Source organism: Simochromis diagramma, unplaced genomic scaffold (genome assembly GCF_900408965.1).
Source record: "Simochromis diagramma unplaced genomic scaffold, fSimDia1.1 OVJJ01000304.1, whole genome shotgun sequence".
NCBI lineage: Eukaryota > Metazoa > Chordata > Actinopteri > Cichliformes > Cichlidae > Simochromis > Simochromis diagramma.
Window position 1 is genome coordinate 19,242,803 of NW_024387030.1, and position 16,044 is coordinate 19,258,846.

At 38.7% G+C, this 16,044-nt stretch overlaps 2 protein-coding genes across 7 annotated transcripts in view; one reads left to right on the forward strand and one right to left on the reverse strand.

Moving 5' to 3' along the window:
* Window positions 1-8,434, reverse strand: part of LOC120739768 (nesprin-2-like) — a 64,104-nt gene extending 55,670 nt beyond the window's left edge. For 2 of the 6 annotated variants that reach the window (XM_040041647.1, XM_040041643.1), the window contains exon 1: window positions 8,237-8,377. The gene's annotated coding sequence lies outside the window, so the exon portion shown is untranslated. Of the gene's footprint in view, window positions 1-6,282; window positions 6,410-8,236 lie in introns of those variants that run through there. The other 4 variants (XM_040041648.1, XM_040041649.1, XM_040041646.1 and 1 more) reach the window with 4 other exon arrangements.
* A 405-nt stretch (window positions 8,435-8,839) lies between these two features.
* On the forward strand, window positions 8,840-15,757 carry gphb5 (glycoprotein hormone subunit beta 5). The gene is made up of 3 exons (XM_040041280.1): window positions 8,840-12,030; window positions 13,058-13,256; window positions 14,859-15,757. Exons 1-3 carry the CDS (start codon window positions 11,813-11,815, stop codon window positions 15,048-15,050), a joined length of 609 nt encoding a protein of 202 aa, XP_039897214.1. The 5' UTR covers window positions 8,840-11,812; the 3' UTR covers window positions 15,051-15,757.
* Window positions 15,758-16,044: the final 287 nt, after the last annotated feature.

Genomic DNA, 16,044 nt, shown 5'->3' on the forward strand with positions numbered 1-16,044 from the left:
ACACATTTATTTTTATTTATTTATTTTTATTTATTTGTTTTTTAGAGCAGAGGCTGCATGCTGTTAAAAGCGAACACATGCAGCTGTCTGTGAGCTCAGTTTCCCCTCACACTTCTGCTTTGTTTCTGGCAGCATTTTTCTTTGTCTTTTTGTTTCCTGACTCATGTACGTTTTTGTTTTGTTTGATTATTTTGTTAGTTTGTAAACAAATTTGTGCCAATACTTGTGGATTATGGTGACACATAGTGATTAGGCATATGATTTACAAATGCCCAGTTTTAGAACTGTGAGCTATGAACAATGCAAAGTTTAGGGAAAAAAAATATATATATATACAAAACAAAAAACTTCAAAGTTTGAAATATGTAAGATGTGTGAATTCTTTGAAAAACTAGAAGGTATCTAAAATTGCCTCAAGTGAAAATGAAATTCTCTAATGACACTCTGATAGTTAGGTCAGCATAAGGGCCAGAAGGCCTGTGAAACCACAATATCCTTTGAGTGCTAGAAGCAAAAGCTCTCAGTTCCTCAAATTCTGCTCAAAGTGCAGAATTGACCGCAGTCATCAGAGCATGTACTTTATATAAGGGTCAAAGTGTTAATGTTTACACAGACAGTCAATATGTCTATTCAGCAGTTCATCATTTCGCTAAAATATGGCATAACAGAGGAATGACAACTTCCTCAGGCAACACAGTTCAACATGCAAACCTTCTAAAAAAGCTATTAGAAGTAATAACGTTGCCAAAAGAATTAGCACTATGCAAATGTGCAGCTCATCAAAAGGATGACACAGAAATTACGAGAGGAAATAACTTTGCTGACAAAGCAGCAAAAGCAGCTGCAGAAAAACAAATTGATGTTTTAACAACAGAAACCATAGATCTAATACCTTTAGAAATACTAGCAGATGCACAGAAAACAGCATCGCTGAGTGAACAAAAATCTTGGGTGAAAGATGGAGCAGAATTAAAAGACAACCTCATGATGTGTAATGGCAAACCAGTGCTTCCAAAATCTTTGCATAGAACTGCTGCTTTAGTGACACATGGGAAAACTCATGTGTCATCAGGAGGGATGATTAATATTCTTAATAAACAATTCTATACAAAAATTTTGAAAGTTCAGCACAAGAGTTTATCAGAACATGTATGATTTGCCAAAGACACAACGCACAGGGAAATCTACGTCCAAAGCGAGGGCATTTCCCTATACCACCGCATCCATTTCACACTGTCCATATGGATTTCATAGAATTAAATGAATCACAATCCTCCAAATATGCACTTGTGATAATAGATGTATTTTCCAAGTGGCCAGAAATATACCCAGTGAAAAAAGCGGATGCAATATCAGTAGCAAAATGTCTATGTAATCATTTTATTCCAACGTACGGTATTCCATCTCTGATAAGATCAGACAATGGCACACATTTTGTTAATGAAGTAATAAGTAAAGTTTCTGAAGCTTTAGGCTTCAGCATAAAACATCACTGTTCTTATCATCCACAAAGTGCAGGATTAGTCGAGAGAACTAACGGCACAATTAAACAGAGATTGAGAAAATGTATGGAGGAAACTAAAAAACCATGGCCTGAGTGCCTAGGTTTAGTTAAATTATGGATGAGGATAACTCAAGGAGCAGGTGGTCTGACACCATTTGAAGTTGTACATGGTAGACCCTTTCCCCTCCCCATAATTAGTGAGCCAATTAATAAATCCATTACAGAAATAACAATGGCAGAATGGATGACAAAACTATTTGAGAATAAAGAAGTGAGATTAAGCAATCAACTGCCGAGTGACTTTTCTTCAGTTTCTTGCAGGTTGAACCCCGGTGATTGGATTCTGATTAAGGTCCTCCAGCGGAAAAACTGGAGTGCTCCAAAATGGGAAGGTCCCTTCCAGGTGCTACTTACCACACCCACAGCGTGTAAGATAGCCGAACGAGTTTCGTGGATTCATCAATCCCACGTGAAAAAAGTGTTTGCACCACAATAAGACGCCGGTTCCCCTGACTCTTACGTGAACCCCTGCTGGAGGACAGGGCTGAACGGGTTTCCCGCCCTGTGCTTCCTCGGCAGTGCTACTCACGTGGGAGCTCGGGTGTGCCTGGTCGCCCTGAAGAACAAACACATAATAAAGAGGGACCCATCCCACCAAAGAGAGGAACCAATGACAACACCTGGGACGCCTGAAATGCAAGGAGCCAACGTGATGAATCTAGGAGAAGAAGAGCCGCCAGCACCAGCCCCAAAGCTGGTATGTTTAAGTGCTTGTCACTTTCAACGGAAACGGTTCATGTGCCGCCTGATCTGACTGGTGGCCGGCATCATCTTAGGGGTGATGCTCTTCTGGCTGATACCTGGAAGAGCCCACAGAATAACACCAACAATTCCCATCTAACTGAGATGACCCAAGATCACATTCACCCTTGGATGAACAATGCTTGGTACCGATATCTATACAATACCATAGAAGAATGAAGAAATTGATGCAATCCGCATCACTGTCATGCAACACCGAGTAGCTTTGGACATTGTTCTTGCAGAGAAAGGAGGTCTCTGTGTACTGTTCAACAAGACATGTTGTACCTACATACCTGATAACATCCATTCATTAAACATGACAAATGCTTTGAATGTTTTGAAACAACTGAGAGACGCTCAGAAAATCTCTATGACAATCTTGACAAGCTTGTTGTTTAATTATTTCACTGAATGACGTGCAAGTTGAAAATGTGACTAACAAGTGACTATGCATTGAGTAAAACATGTGAAATATATTAACATCAGGAGGGAATGTTAAGAGAATTTTTATTTTAGTTAAATCATTAAAGTATAATCAAGTAGAAACAAGTATGCCTTATAATCAAGTGTTTATATATTTTCACACGGTAAAGCTTACTGTTGAAAAGAACACAATGTATTCCTTGCTTAAGTGTGTGAGATGTTTGACAAAGACAGGATATATACATGCATTCTTTACTTCAGTGTCTGCGATGTCAGATAAGCATGAATACTGCTGTGTCGTTGTTTTTCAGTTTGTGTGCAGAAGTTAGATAGCTAAGACAATGCCTGAGCTCTCCCCTCTTCAGTTGAAAGAGGAAGTACTATGTAACCCATTTTGCCTTATAAATAAAGCGAGTAAACGGTGCTCGGTGTGTTAGTCTGCTCAGAGACTCTCACCCGTGCGCACGTCTTTGAAACTCTGAGTCGGTCTGCCAGTGTCTCATTTCTCTCTTACTGTGTTTGAACAAATTGTCAACCCCTTGACAGTGCTGCTTGTTGCTTGAGGCTAATTATTAATGTGCTGTAACTGGTGTACGAGCATGCACCCAAACCCATTCAGACACAGCAGACCTTTAATATTTTGGGATGTGGATACATGTATCCAATAAACATGAATTAGTGGTAAAATTATATTTAAGATTGGTTATTATAATAATTATTACTATTTCCAGTATTATAGCCATTGCATCAACACAAATAATGATAATGGTGCAGCCAGGAGGTTTGTGTGAACAGAATTATATTGTTCCTGTCTGCTGCTGTGTATGTCCACAAAACATTTGTTTTATGACAAACAGACTGGCAGTGAGCATGTCTGAAATACAGTCAAAGAGGAGTTTATCATCTTTTAAAGTGCAATGAAACACTGTCAGTATAAACTGAGTGCAGCGTGAAGTGCTGGGCCGTGTTCTGTCTTGTTCATTCCCCCTCTAGGATATGAACAAGCGGACTGAGAGAAATGTATGACATTTAGACATCTTTACAGAGTAGCCTGCCTAAACAAATCAAGCAGTGAAAAATAAAAAAGCCCTTTGATTTGATTGTTTTTCTCTGCAGATAAACACGACTGACGTGATGGTCCAGGAGAGCGGACAGGTGAGTGAGACTAAAATACAACAGTGTGAAATAGTGCCAACACTCACCAATAAGTCAGAGCAAATGTCAGATGTGTCAGAGCCAGATCAGCTCAAATACAAGGAGCTCACGTACTGTGACCTGCATGTGTTGCCAGAAGAATGTGATTTCACTCAAACTGGCAACGTCAAACATTGGAGCCACTTGGCAATATTTCTTGTATGCTGCTTCCTATGTGGCAAGCACCACTCGTGTTTTCCTCCCAGAATCATTAATGGCCAAACAAATATGAATCCTTAACAAGCCAGAAGAAGTCAAACTTATGGTTAATTCCTAAAAAAAACTAATCAAGTCAATAAAGACTCTGGTTGTACACAGAAACACATGAGCTCTGACAAACTCTATTAAAAGGGCTATTTGCAAATATGACACTACCAGTGCTATAAAGTGTGTTGGCATTAGGTATGGGTATTGAGGAATTTAATTTAAAGCTGAATCCAGTAAATCCTTAGTAACTGGAGAATATCGGTGCAGATAAAGTTAATAAAAACAAAAAAGCAAGAAAAGTATTTTTATACTCTTGACAAGCTGTTGTGATGTCAGTGCATGAGATGACTCCTTACTGGTTACTTGACATTCTGACAAGTGCAAAATACCAGCAAACTATTTAAAGCACCATAACTAATAATAACATCAAATTAAATCATTTGACAAGCTAGCATTAAACAAATATTTGCCCAAGGTTACTCGCAGCTGCACAAGCAATAAGAAGTAAGCAGCACATGCGGTTTCTAAAAACACACTGAACCACTAACATCCATTGTTAATGTGACCCCACAGAACCATGCTCTGATAATGCTACCCTGCCAAGCATGTGTGCATATGTGGACTGCTATAGCACAGCATTTGAGCTATCCCAAGGCTTCGTGTCAGCTGCAAAACGATAGATCAAGGGAAGCGAGAGACAGAGAGAGCGGTATATAAAATATATACAAATATTTACTGCAAGAGATTACAAGAGATAGTAACTAATGGGAAAATGTCAGGGGTTTCTTACACAGGCATAATTTAAAAGAAAGGAATACAGCTTTTATTGCTGTGTGTTTTTCACTGTCTGGATCTAATAAATACAAAATGCATGAAGTTGTTTACATGTCTATTGAGATTTCAGGGCAACAACAATAGAGTGCTACACTCATGCATGACTCATAGTTAAGCAATCAAATCACACCATCCATTAAAGTTGCATCACAAAGTGAATTTTACTAGCTGTCATTACTGAGTAAAGAGGTAAGCCTATAGCGGGCAAAGGCACATTATCAGAGAGAGTCACAAGTCCCACTGCTCAGCTCTAATTGTAGCAATGAGACAAAGGGCAGCAAAACACATTACATGGTGCTGTGGAAAAAGCACAGGGAGGGGTCACATCACAAAGCCAAAGCACTGGCGTTACATGCTTGTTGCATGTATTTATCCAGATTAATAATCGCATAATTAGTTAAAGTGGCCGTCTGTGAGAAAGCTGAAGGGCATGAAGTAGTAGAGAGGTATTAAGTCTCCCCAGAGCGCCACAACAAAAGTGATTTAACAATCCTGTTTGTTCGTGTCAGACTTACAAGTGCAACCTTAAATAAAAGCTTTACCCAAGAAAAACACAAGCAGTAAGTATCAGTAGTAAGTGTATATGTTGTGCTAGAGAATCCAACATGTATCGATCAGTAAATTAAAAAAAAAAAATCCCACACATAGTTTTAGTTAAGGATAAAGCATGCAAACTATCCTTCATTTGATGAATGAGCAAAATGAGCACTTTGTCTTACAGATAACTGTGCCCTATTCAGGACTGAGAAAAGAGGCTGTCTTCAACCTCAGAGGAAGCACAAAAAATGCAACAAAAAGTATTCTTGACTGTGGTGCAGATGAAAGTAACACATTAAATAACCTAAACCTGAAACTGAATCATTTTGTCACTGGAGTTTGTACAAGCCTGTGTTACCCTGAAAGCCTTTCTTCCGCTCTGTTTTCACGCTGTGTCCAGACTTTCAAACAGTAAAAAAATTGACCATATTTACCAAAATCTTTCAAAAAATCTGTACCAATTTGTTCAGATTTCATGTCACCCCTGCACACATTCCCCATATATTTACAAGGTATTCATATTCATTTTTAAAGCTTAGGGATAATGGATTAGTCATTGACAATATATGCTAGAAAATGTTAGCCTTCAGCTCCCACAGCTTTATGCCAACTGAAAATATCTTGGATGTGAGAGTTGAACCGTGAGCTAAGGACTGGTTAAGACTAAACAAAATTACCATTCAAGAAACAAGCTGTTAAACCTAACTTCAGTTAGCATAAATTAAATGAAAGAAAATTAAAATCTATGAAGATACCATTTCTGTGTGCAAGGCTAATACCTTCCTCTGGCTCCAGGATCCTACTTCTGTGTCAGTCTGACAGTACTGCTCTGACTAACCACAACAAGCGGGAACGGAACTAAACTGACATGAACCACAGACAAATCAGTGATATCCAGTTTGTACAGTAATTGTAAACAAACACCTGGGAAAACCACATCTTCCACATTCCCTCACTAGAGATTTGACTCTAAAGGGAACTCTCCCTGCCACTCGCTTTTATCTCAGTATAAATGCCGTGACTGTCTCTGAAACAACACCCTACTCTCACTGCATTTCTTTAAATGCTTTCCAGCAGGTCTTTGTGCTCTTTGTGAGAGCCCAAGGAACAAATCAACAGCGACAGTGTTGCTGAACCTGTCACACAGAGCTTTCACAGACACACCCTGGGTGATCAGATGTTAGAAAAGGGGAGAGGTAATCTATGCTTTCATTCGACTAAGAACACACCACTGATGACAATAAGGGGCAAATATCTTGAAGGCGGACCTACAGTGCAATATATTTTGACACGCATGCACAGTATCACAAGGTTCATACAACACGGAGTTCTTGATTGAATGAGGTTAGTAAGGTAGTTTCTCTTAGATAGAAGATTTCTATCGAGTATCATCATCTATGACTCCACTAAGAAATGGAAAACAAAGACACTGAACTCTAACAAGCTAACAGGGAAAACATAAAACTCCTGTTATTTATGAATGTTCTGCTAGGTCAGAAAAACGGTATCACATAATTATTCTTCTAAATAGCTCAAGTTGAAGTGAAGGAAATAGGGTTGCATATTTTTTATAGAAACAAAACTAAATGTTATACTACCCTACATACCACTGTAGGGATTTTTAATCCAGGGTGCTTAACAAAATGATTCTCAGCTCAACTTCAGTTATCCTACCACCTACAAGTCGGCTGAGTTAGAGCTGCTCACATGTTTTAGCAGAAAGGAAATATGAATTTATATGACGACGTTGTTGTAAAAGCATCCTAACCAAAAGCAATATCTCTGGATTTATATCTTAAATACAGAACAAACAGTCCAAATTTATAGCGTGATTCTTGGTATAAATACAAATCTTATAGTGATCTTTGGTAACAGGCAATTTTTCACACATAGACAGATAAACATGAGGTACAAAGAAGAGGTGGCTCAGTTAAAGTGATGACTGAGACTGACACTGTGTCTGAAAGAATCCTTCAAGTCAAACTACTGAGAAAAGTCACATCTGCTAACTGGGTGATAAGGCCTTTAAATGATGTATAAACTGCAACTCATAACAGTCCTGGGCTGATACATATTCACTTTACATCAGTCACTTAAACATAGAATAACTTTAGTTAGCAACAGGAATTCGTTATTCTTACTAAACTGATGCATTGAATTGTTACTAGACAGGCTACAGTTCAGAACTGCTTATATATATACATCTATATAAATAAGATATATAGATGTATATATGCAAATGTAAGAAAAGAAATCCCAACCACTGTACATTAACTTGTCCTATCACTGTTGTCTATAAGTGCTACTAAGTGAGCTGGCTCTCACGGCAGGAATGTGAGATAGTGTCACTGTTATGAAGCTGTTGGATCCCAAAAATAGCAGCAAGGAACATGTGTGTACAGCTGAACTGAGATCAGATCAGTTGAGACATATAATGAGTCCTTGAGGAAGACTAGAGGACTTTTTAATAAGGCAGATAAGAAGCCATGGGTCTGCAGGTTTAGGAAGAATATAATGAGAAGACACTCTCCTCACACACACTTAGGAATTGCATCGGGTGACAGCAATACCATTACTAATTAAACTCAGGGTCAATTACAGCCGCATTATGTAAACTTCACCACCTAAACTGCAGTCAGTAGTCAACACATTCTTTACAGCTGCACGTACTGCTGGTTCTTCGACATTTCATAGAGATTTACAGAAAAAATGTTAAAAGTTGGTTGTACTTACATACAGTAAAAAGTTGTGTTTTGGGGTAAAGATGGAGGTCCAGGGACTATTGAACTGCGATGTGGGAGAGCAGATCTGGTTCTGTTGTAGTATGTGGAAATGAAACCTGAAGCACTGTTTGACAGATCTGGAAGTTTGCAGCGCTCCACTGGACTGTCACCCGAGAAGTCAGAGCCATGCCGGGGCCAAGTAGGAAACTCTGTGGGGCACTAAAAATAGAAACCAGCCAGGGTTCAGCTCACCCACCTCCTTCTAGTTTGGCTCTGATGGCTGTCACCTGGGTTAAAGGTCCGGCTTCAACATGTACATATATGCTCATGCGCATGCAGAACTGACAGATCCTTTCTGAGGTGTAGCCATGCATGACCATACAGTGCAAACGAAAGAAGGAACATATTTGAGCTAAAAGTTACATAAACCTAGCAAAATACGAGCTATATAGCACTATAGGAGACTAATGGTATGGTAATGATATGATAAGTTTTTATTATACATCACAGATCCAGTAATTATTTAATAAAATTTATGGAAATACACATGAAAATGAAATATTCTTTTTATTTAAAGGAACATTTGGCTGTTCACGTGTTCACATTCAGCTCAGTGAGTAAGAAACACCACATTTTCCACTGATGTACCGGGATATGGTGATATTGCGTGATCTCTTTGTGATCTACTAGCTGATAAAATGTGATTTTCCTCATGCAGTGCTTTTTTTATGATAAGTATACACACCTTAGAAGTTAAGTTCTTCGTTTGGTATTACAGTTTTGTTTACTGATCTTTATGTTTTGAGTATTTTCGAGTCTTTTCTTAGTTTTATTGCTCAATTTGTTTCCTCTGTGTTTCCTGTCTAATCCTCCCCTAGGTTTATTAATGTATCTGCATTTCTCACACCCTGTTTTATTTTGGCGGTTACTTGTCTTAACTGTCTTGTGTTTAGTTTTACTTCCACTCCTGTCTCATTGTCTTGATTGTCTGCACTTGCTTCTTGTTTTCCCCAGCTGTGCCCACTTCCTGTTATTGCCCTTCTGTGTATATATAGAGCTGTCTTCCTCTCAGTCCTTTGTCTCAGTGGCTGTTAATCTGTTCTCATGTGTTTGCGGGACTGAATTAGTCTTTTGTTTTGTGCACTGCTTCAACAACCTTATGAAAGATGCATTCAGAGTTTAACTCTAACCTTTTTCCATGCCCTGCTTTTGGGTACAAATTCTGTAATTCACGAGTCCAATTTAAACACATTGTGATTTATTTTAATCATCACATATGAGTTAAATGTTTTAGAGTGTTAGTGTTAGTGAGACTGGCTCACAGGTCTGGAAATACAGCTAAGGTCCACTCGTCTGACATTTGCAAAAGATTGAACTGGATATTTTAACAGATGTACTGCAATACCAACATCTTTCCCCAATCAAGTCATAGTTTTTATGGATACAATATTTTCATTTAGTTTCAGCTAATCATACAATGAGAAAATAATTTCAAAGGATTCATCTGCCAAAGAATTATATATCACTATAAAACGGCATAACTCAGTGAATGATTTGCATTCAAATCATTGAAAAATATTAATATTATATGTGAGCACCAGAGGTCAGCACAACATCATCTTATTCCTGTCAGGGCTTCTGACGTCTACAGCCAAACCCACACGATTTCATACTTTTAAGTAAAGTCTTAATGTACAAGAGTCAGCATTTAAAAAAACAATCTAGTAACATGTGGCAATGTATTTCAAAAAATCTCCAACAGATTCATCAATTTAGATGTTTACATTGATTGATTGATTGCATGGATTTGAGTATTGATTACTGGGAAAGCATTAAGGACATGGATGGGCTGCTTTTATTACCCTTCAGTTTACCTACATAACCAAACGATCCATGGAAACAAACAACATACTTAAATAACTGCCCATGATAGTCTGTTGATCTGTTTGTTGCTTTAGATATTTAGCACTACTGCCACTTATTACCTTTAGGTCATTCCTGGAGATAGGAGATTCCTCAAGATAACAAAAGTCCCGAGTAAACTGGACAGAAAATGTTAATAGATAGATAGATAGATATTATCTTTTAGAAACTTACACAATTATTGGATATCACAAACAAGAGCAAAGCTGAGTGATATGCCAGACCTAGGATTTTACTTTTTATTTAGGATTACTCATTTATCTTTATTCTGCTCATTTTTACAAAAAGCAATTATATTTTTATTTTCATGTAAATGTCACAATTAAACACTGTTGAATTCAAACATTGGCAAGAAATCCTAATAATGCTACCATAATAATAATAATAGCTGTGACACTATCAAAAGCTGCAGAACAACATACGTGGGCTGAACTACTGGCTGTAATAATATCTCATTGGGTTTTTACATGTTTGCACTTACAGAAGCTTCCTTTCTCACTTGCACAAACACTCACATGCATGCTGGCTTCAGTCTCTCTGCACTCACCCTTATATAAGACACTAGCCTTTGAATTTGATTTGGTTTCTGCTTATTTCCTAGTTATTTTAGTCAGGACTGATTAATAAAGAAGATGAGCATCCTTGTAATTAAATGACAAGAAAATGAAGCTGGAAACTTTCAGTATATAATAATTACATAAAAGCTGGATTTTGGAAATCTAGGCTTTACTCCCTTTGTACTGAATCACAATTAACCTCCACCAAAGTTATCCAATTACATGCATCCTGTTATTCTACATCCTGCACATTGTTCAGTAAGGCTAATTCTTCATGACAGCAAGGAGAACAGAGAGTCTGTGAACCTGTCCCTGACTCATCTTCCACAATATTCTCTCTAATCTAACTTTAATTGCTTGGCCTTAACTTTCAAGTCGACTTCTACAGATTCATTTCCTGAACTACTTGAGCACAGTTCTGCGCCACTGGCTTCACATGCCGCTCGTAGGGGTACCTGACGGTGGTAATTTCTTGATGAAGCAATTCATCCCCTTCTACATGTCTCCACATCTTTCTTCTCCTCCTCCTGTCACTGACTCCTGGGAGGGCTGACGTATCCTTTCCGTCATAATTGAGTGAACCGTGTGGTAGAAGCTGTAGACTTGGCCAGGTTGCTCTCTAGAGTGGTGTGATGAGTGTCACTAGCAACAAAAATGGACAACCACCCCCAAAACAAAACACATGACACAAAAAAAAATGAGAATGAGACAGTAGCAGGGTAAGGAGGAGGACAGCTGTGGAGGAGCTTATGGGTGAAATAATTGCAGTCGGCATGTGAGAACAGGAGCAGGGTCTGTACCTGGAGCCAGCTAATTGAGCCTGAATGAGTAAGTGTAGACACAGGTAGGAACTGCATTTGAGTTTTGTTCCCCCTTTTCCGTGTGAACGACTATGAACAAAAGGGCAGACGCCTCCCTAATCAAGCTAATGGAGTGGGAACAAGCTGGTGGCTGAATTCGATGGGCAGTGACAGGTAGAAGGGCCTTTGGGGGATTTACAGAGTCAGGAGGAGAAGAGGCAGACCGAGGTGAGGTTTTCAGCTGCTGGTTGGCAGGACGAGGGGCCGATATAAAGCCTCGGCTTGTACTGCCAGATCCATTAGCAGATGGTTCAGGTCAAAGGAACCATCAGTGACAAGTACTGTGGTTCATGTTATTCATTCAGTCCAGCCAAAAAATCATTTCACATCCGAGTATTAAAAAGTGAGAGTAGCTGCTCATTAAACAGCAAAAAACTAAAACAGATGCTTCAACGTCTGCTTGAAACCAGACTGCAACTGCGATTTACAGCTGAGATGACCCTTCAAAGGAGACAGCCACAGTGGTGAGTGCATGCAGGATTATTTTCTGAGGTTTAACTTCGAGGATTGTAGCTCTTAACTGTGTTCAGTCAAAATAGCAGGACTGTTTTTAGTCCTGAACGATAACCAGGAATGTCAGAGATTTACAGATTTGCAGTTTAACAGTTTATTGGTGACAAGTCCAGAAAATAATAAATGATTCTACAAATAACTTAATTTGTCTAACACATGTTGTGTGCTTTTGGCAGACAATGTATCAAATGAGAGGAATTACAAAATTATTAAAACTGAAAAATTATATTTTTAAGGATTAAAACTCCAATAATTTCTTGTCCAGCACTGGACCATACTTCTATTATAGAGGAATGCAGGTGATTTAATAAAAAACAGAGACCTGACCGTTGCCTGACACTCTACAATACAGCTGTTATGGGCTTCATTCCTAAAACATTTGCATAAAAAAACCCAATACTACAAAGTGATAACTAAAGAGGTATCATCTCAGCTAAAGCACACTGAGAATAAACTCATTTAAAGTCAAGTGCTAAAGAAAATGACTTGACTGGAAAGTTCAGGGTTTTATTACATTTTTGAGGTGGAATGTCAGCTGAGACACGATGTAGAGCTCTTTTCCTGCTTTTATTTGCTCTTTGAGTCTCCTGAACGTGTCCTGGTTGAGGCACAGAGGAATGGAATGATTATTCTGAATATTATCAAGGTAGGAAATACATTTAAGGCCATGTAAAAGCAAAATTGGACAAGGTGGTCAACAAACTGTACTTAAGATTACAGATTTACAGTAAACACCTATGATTCCATTTTAATTGATTTTATGACAAGCTTACAAATAACTGACACTAAAAAAAGTGCAGTGGGACAGCTTCACATCGATATGCAGAGGCCAGAATGCTCTCACTCTAAAGAAATGTGTTCATGCATTTAGGGAGTCAGCCTCCTCGCTTGCATCAAGTATGCCCTCACAAATCCTATTTAAAGCCTTCTTTAAATCACTCCTCCTTCTTTACGTCCACAAATCCTTCTCTTCCTCAGGAAGCCTGCTGTGGTTCTGTGTTGCTTTTTGCTCGGGATCTCTCTACAGTCCGACAACATCAGCTGTGTGTCAACCATCAACCTGCGGCGTTTCATTGGCTGCGCAGTCCGGGAGTTCACCTTCCTGGCCAGGAAGCCCGGCTGTGGGAGTCTGCACATCACCACTGATGCCTGCTGGGGGCGCTGTGAGACCTGGGAGGTGAGGACAAGGGCCACTGTACCAGGCACAGACACACAGGGAGGATAAGGGGGACTGAAAGAATATGATTATAGTACGAGGTGATATAACTCACAACTTTACTCAAAATTAAATTATCAGCATAGATAAAAAAAAGATGAACAACATGGTTTAGTAGACAGTTAAACACAGAGAGAGGCAGAGACAGATGAAGTGAATACTGTAGATACAGAGATGGAGAGATGGGTGATCCCGCCCTGGAGAAAATTTGTTTTCGCTTTCTCCCAAGGTCAGCTGCAAGTGCAAGCAGGGATTGAGCTGCTACAGTTAGATGTCCAAGGGAAAAAAATACATGCAGCGTTTGCAATACCCTACCAAGATCTAATTATTGCCACATAGTAATGAGTGGCTGTCTGAAGTGAAACACTTGCATAAGAATGAATAAAGACAGAAGACTTTTGGAGTGCTAAAATTGAGTTAACATTCTGCAGGAATGGGAAGCAGCGTGGAATCCAGAGATTGAAGTGACAGCAGAGGTTTCTTCCACAATGCCTCAAGAGCATGAGAGACACAATTGGATTTCACAAGTCACCATATACTATTTTGAAAAAAAGACGCTGTGAAATCTCAAGTTTCATCTGGAACATTGCATTCAGTGACGGGAGGCATTAGGAAGCTCATGATTCTCTCTGCTTTATTACTGCAGCGTAGCGGAGCTTTGTGTTGTTCTACTCTTTGGATCGCCTCAGGGAAGAGCCTCATCTTTTTCTCTGTTCTCCCCCACAGGGAGGTCAGGGCACAGCAGAGGGAGCTGATGTATTGCTTTAGGGAGAGTCTGAGGACAGACACCAGCAGGTCGGGGGTTAAATCTGTGCAGGCCACGGAACCGTAAACAGCTGCAAAAGATTTGCATTAATTTGTGCATTCTTTGGAAAATAGAATCAAGATAAACTTTTGTCATTTTATAAAGTATTTGAGGAACACTAAAGGTGTTTAATGTAATGTGATGATGTGTCACAAATGTCCCATCAAACACAGCTTGGAATATAGAAGCTAACTGGAGCAGCTTTCTTTGGCAAGCTGAAAGAATTATCATTAATATGAAATGATAACGTAGGTCATAACTGTAAAGAAAGCCCAGCCTCCTTATTCATGGATTTTGTCAACGTCTTAAAATACAACAACAACACAGGTATGGAGCAAAAAGAACTAGACTGCATTTGTATGAGGCGCACAAAGACTTTAAGTTACACTTAACTGACAAACAACAAAAAACCACGTACAAGCCACACCATAACCCCTTCACACAGAATGAGGAGCCACCTCAGTAGGATCACACAGCAGACACGCAGTGGAACGATAGTTTTGGCTTCCCTATTAAACAAACCAGGGTGCACTGAATGAAGTCGCCACGTTAATTGAAGGAAAACCAGTGTGATTGGGCCACTGGTTCCAATCAGGTCACATGGTGGTTTCATGGTGACTGGTTGTCTCAGCAATAAACCTGCTTTTTTTTTTAGCGTTTGGCTCCAACCCTGCCTGCCATACAGTGAACCCTGACAGTATTACAACAAAGTGATAAATAAATTTAAAACAAAATAAATTTATTTTTGTTTTTTTCAGAAGCCAATCCTGGAGCCTCCCTTCATTGAGTCCTATCAGCGGGTTTGTACTTACAATGAGACTCGGCTGGAGACTGTGAAACTACCAAACTGTCAGCCCAATGTAGATCCAACATACACCTACCCTGTGGCCTTAAGATGTGACTGTGGAGTCTGTCTGACCAGCACTACTGAATGCATAACTTCTGTGTGAAGTCTGAACAGGCAGAAATATTTTATGCACACTTTTGGTAATAATTACACGCAATACTGCTTTAACTGGAATGTGTCACTACGCCAGGAAATGTTTTTTGCTTTTCTCCTGACTCAGTTTATTCTTACGCCAAATATAGACTTGAACAGAATCTGTTAAGTATCACAGATAGTAGCAGATAGATTCACTGCATACATTTTGCTGACTTGTAATCTCTATTTTTTATTATATAAAATAGAATGCTCTTAGTTTGGCTACTACATATCCAAGAAAAACCTGAGATATATCACTACTGAAATATGTTACCAGCTTCACTTGGCATTTTTTCTTAGGAGCAAAGCAATCACTGTAAACCTTATAATGTTGTAATTGACATAAGTAAATGTTTTTTTTTAATCTGCCTTTAATGGATGAATAATGAAATGATCACTTATTAGCTTTTAATCAACCTGAGCTTTTAGCCCAAGGGTCTGCTGGAGAGGTAAGGGCTTACTAAGTGTCCTTATTCATTTGATTTTCCATGAGAACTGGGTGTATTAATAATCTCTGAGTGCTCTCGTGTGTTTTGGAGTGCAGGACCATCACTCTTTCCACAATAAAAGCATGTTTTCTTTCCTCCTCTGTTTCTTGTCATTTGGGTTTGTAGAACTTCATGTTTGTGCTTAAATTGCTGCAAATCTGGCTTTTGATACAGACATTACCACCAGGGCAGAGAGCTGTGTAAAAAAAATAAAAATAAAATAAAAATATTAAACTTTTATACAAAGCAAATAAACAAACCAATTTTATAATTTTAGAAACAGTTTTAAATTCTCATCCTCATAAGAAACTTCAATATAACATTCTTTGGTCTGTCTCACAAAAACTTAACTATAAACTATAAACAAACATGGTTTTTATAAAGAATGAAAACACTAAGCATGTTCAAAAATGCTAAACTAGTGTAAGATGTATATAAAAATACAAAAACTTGCTGAAAATAATGTTGAAATTG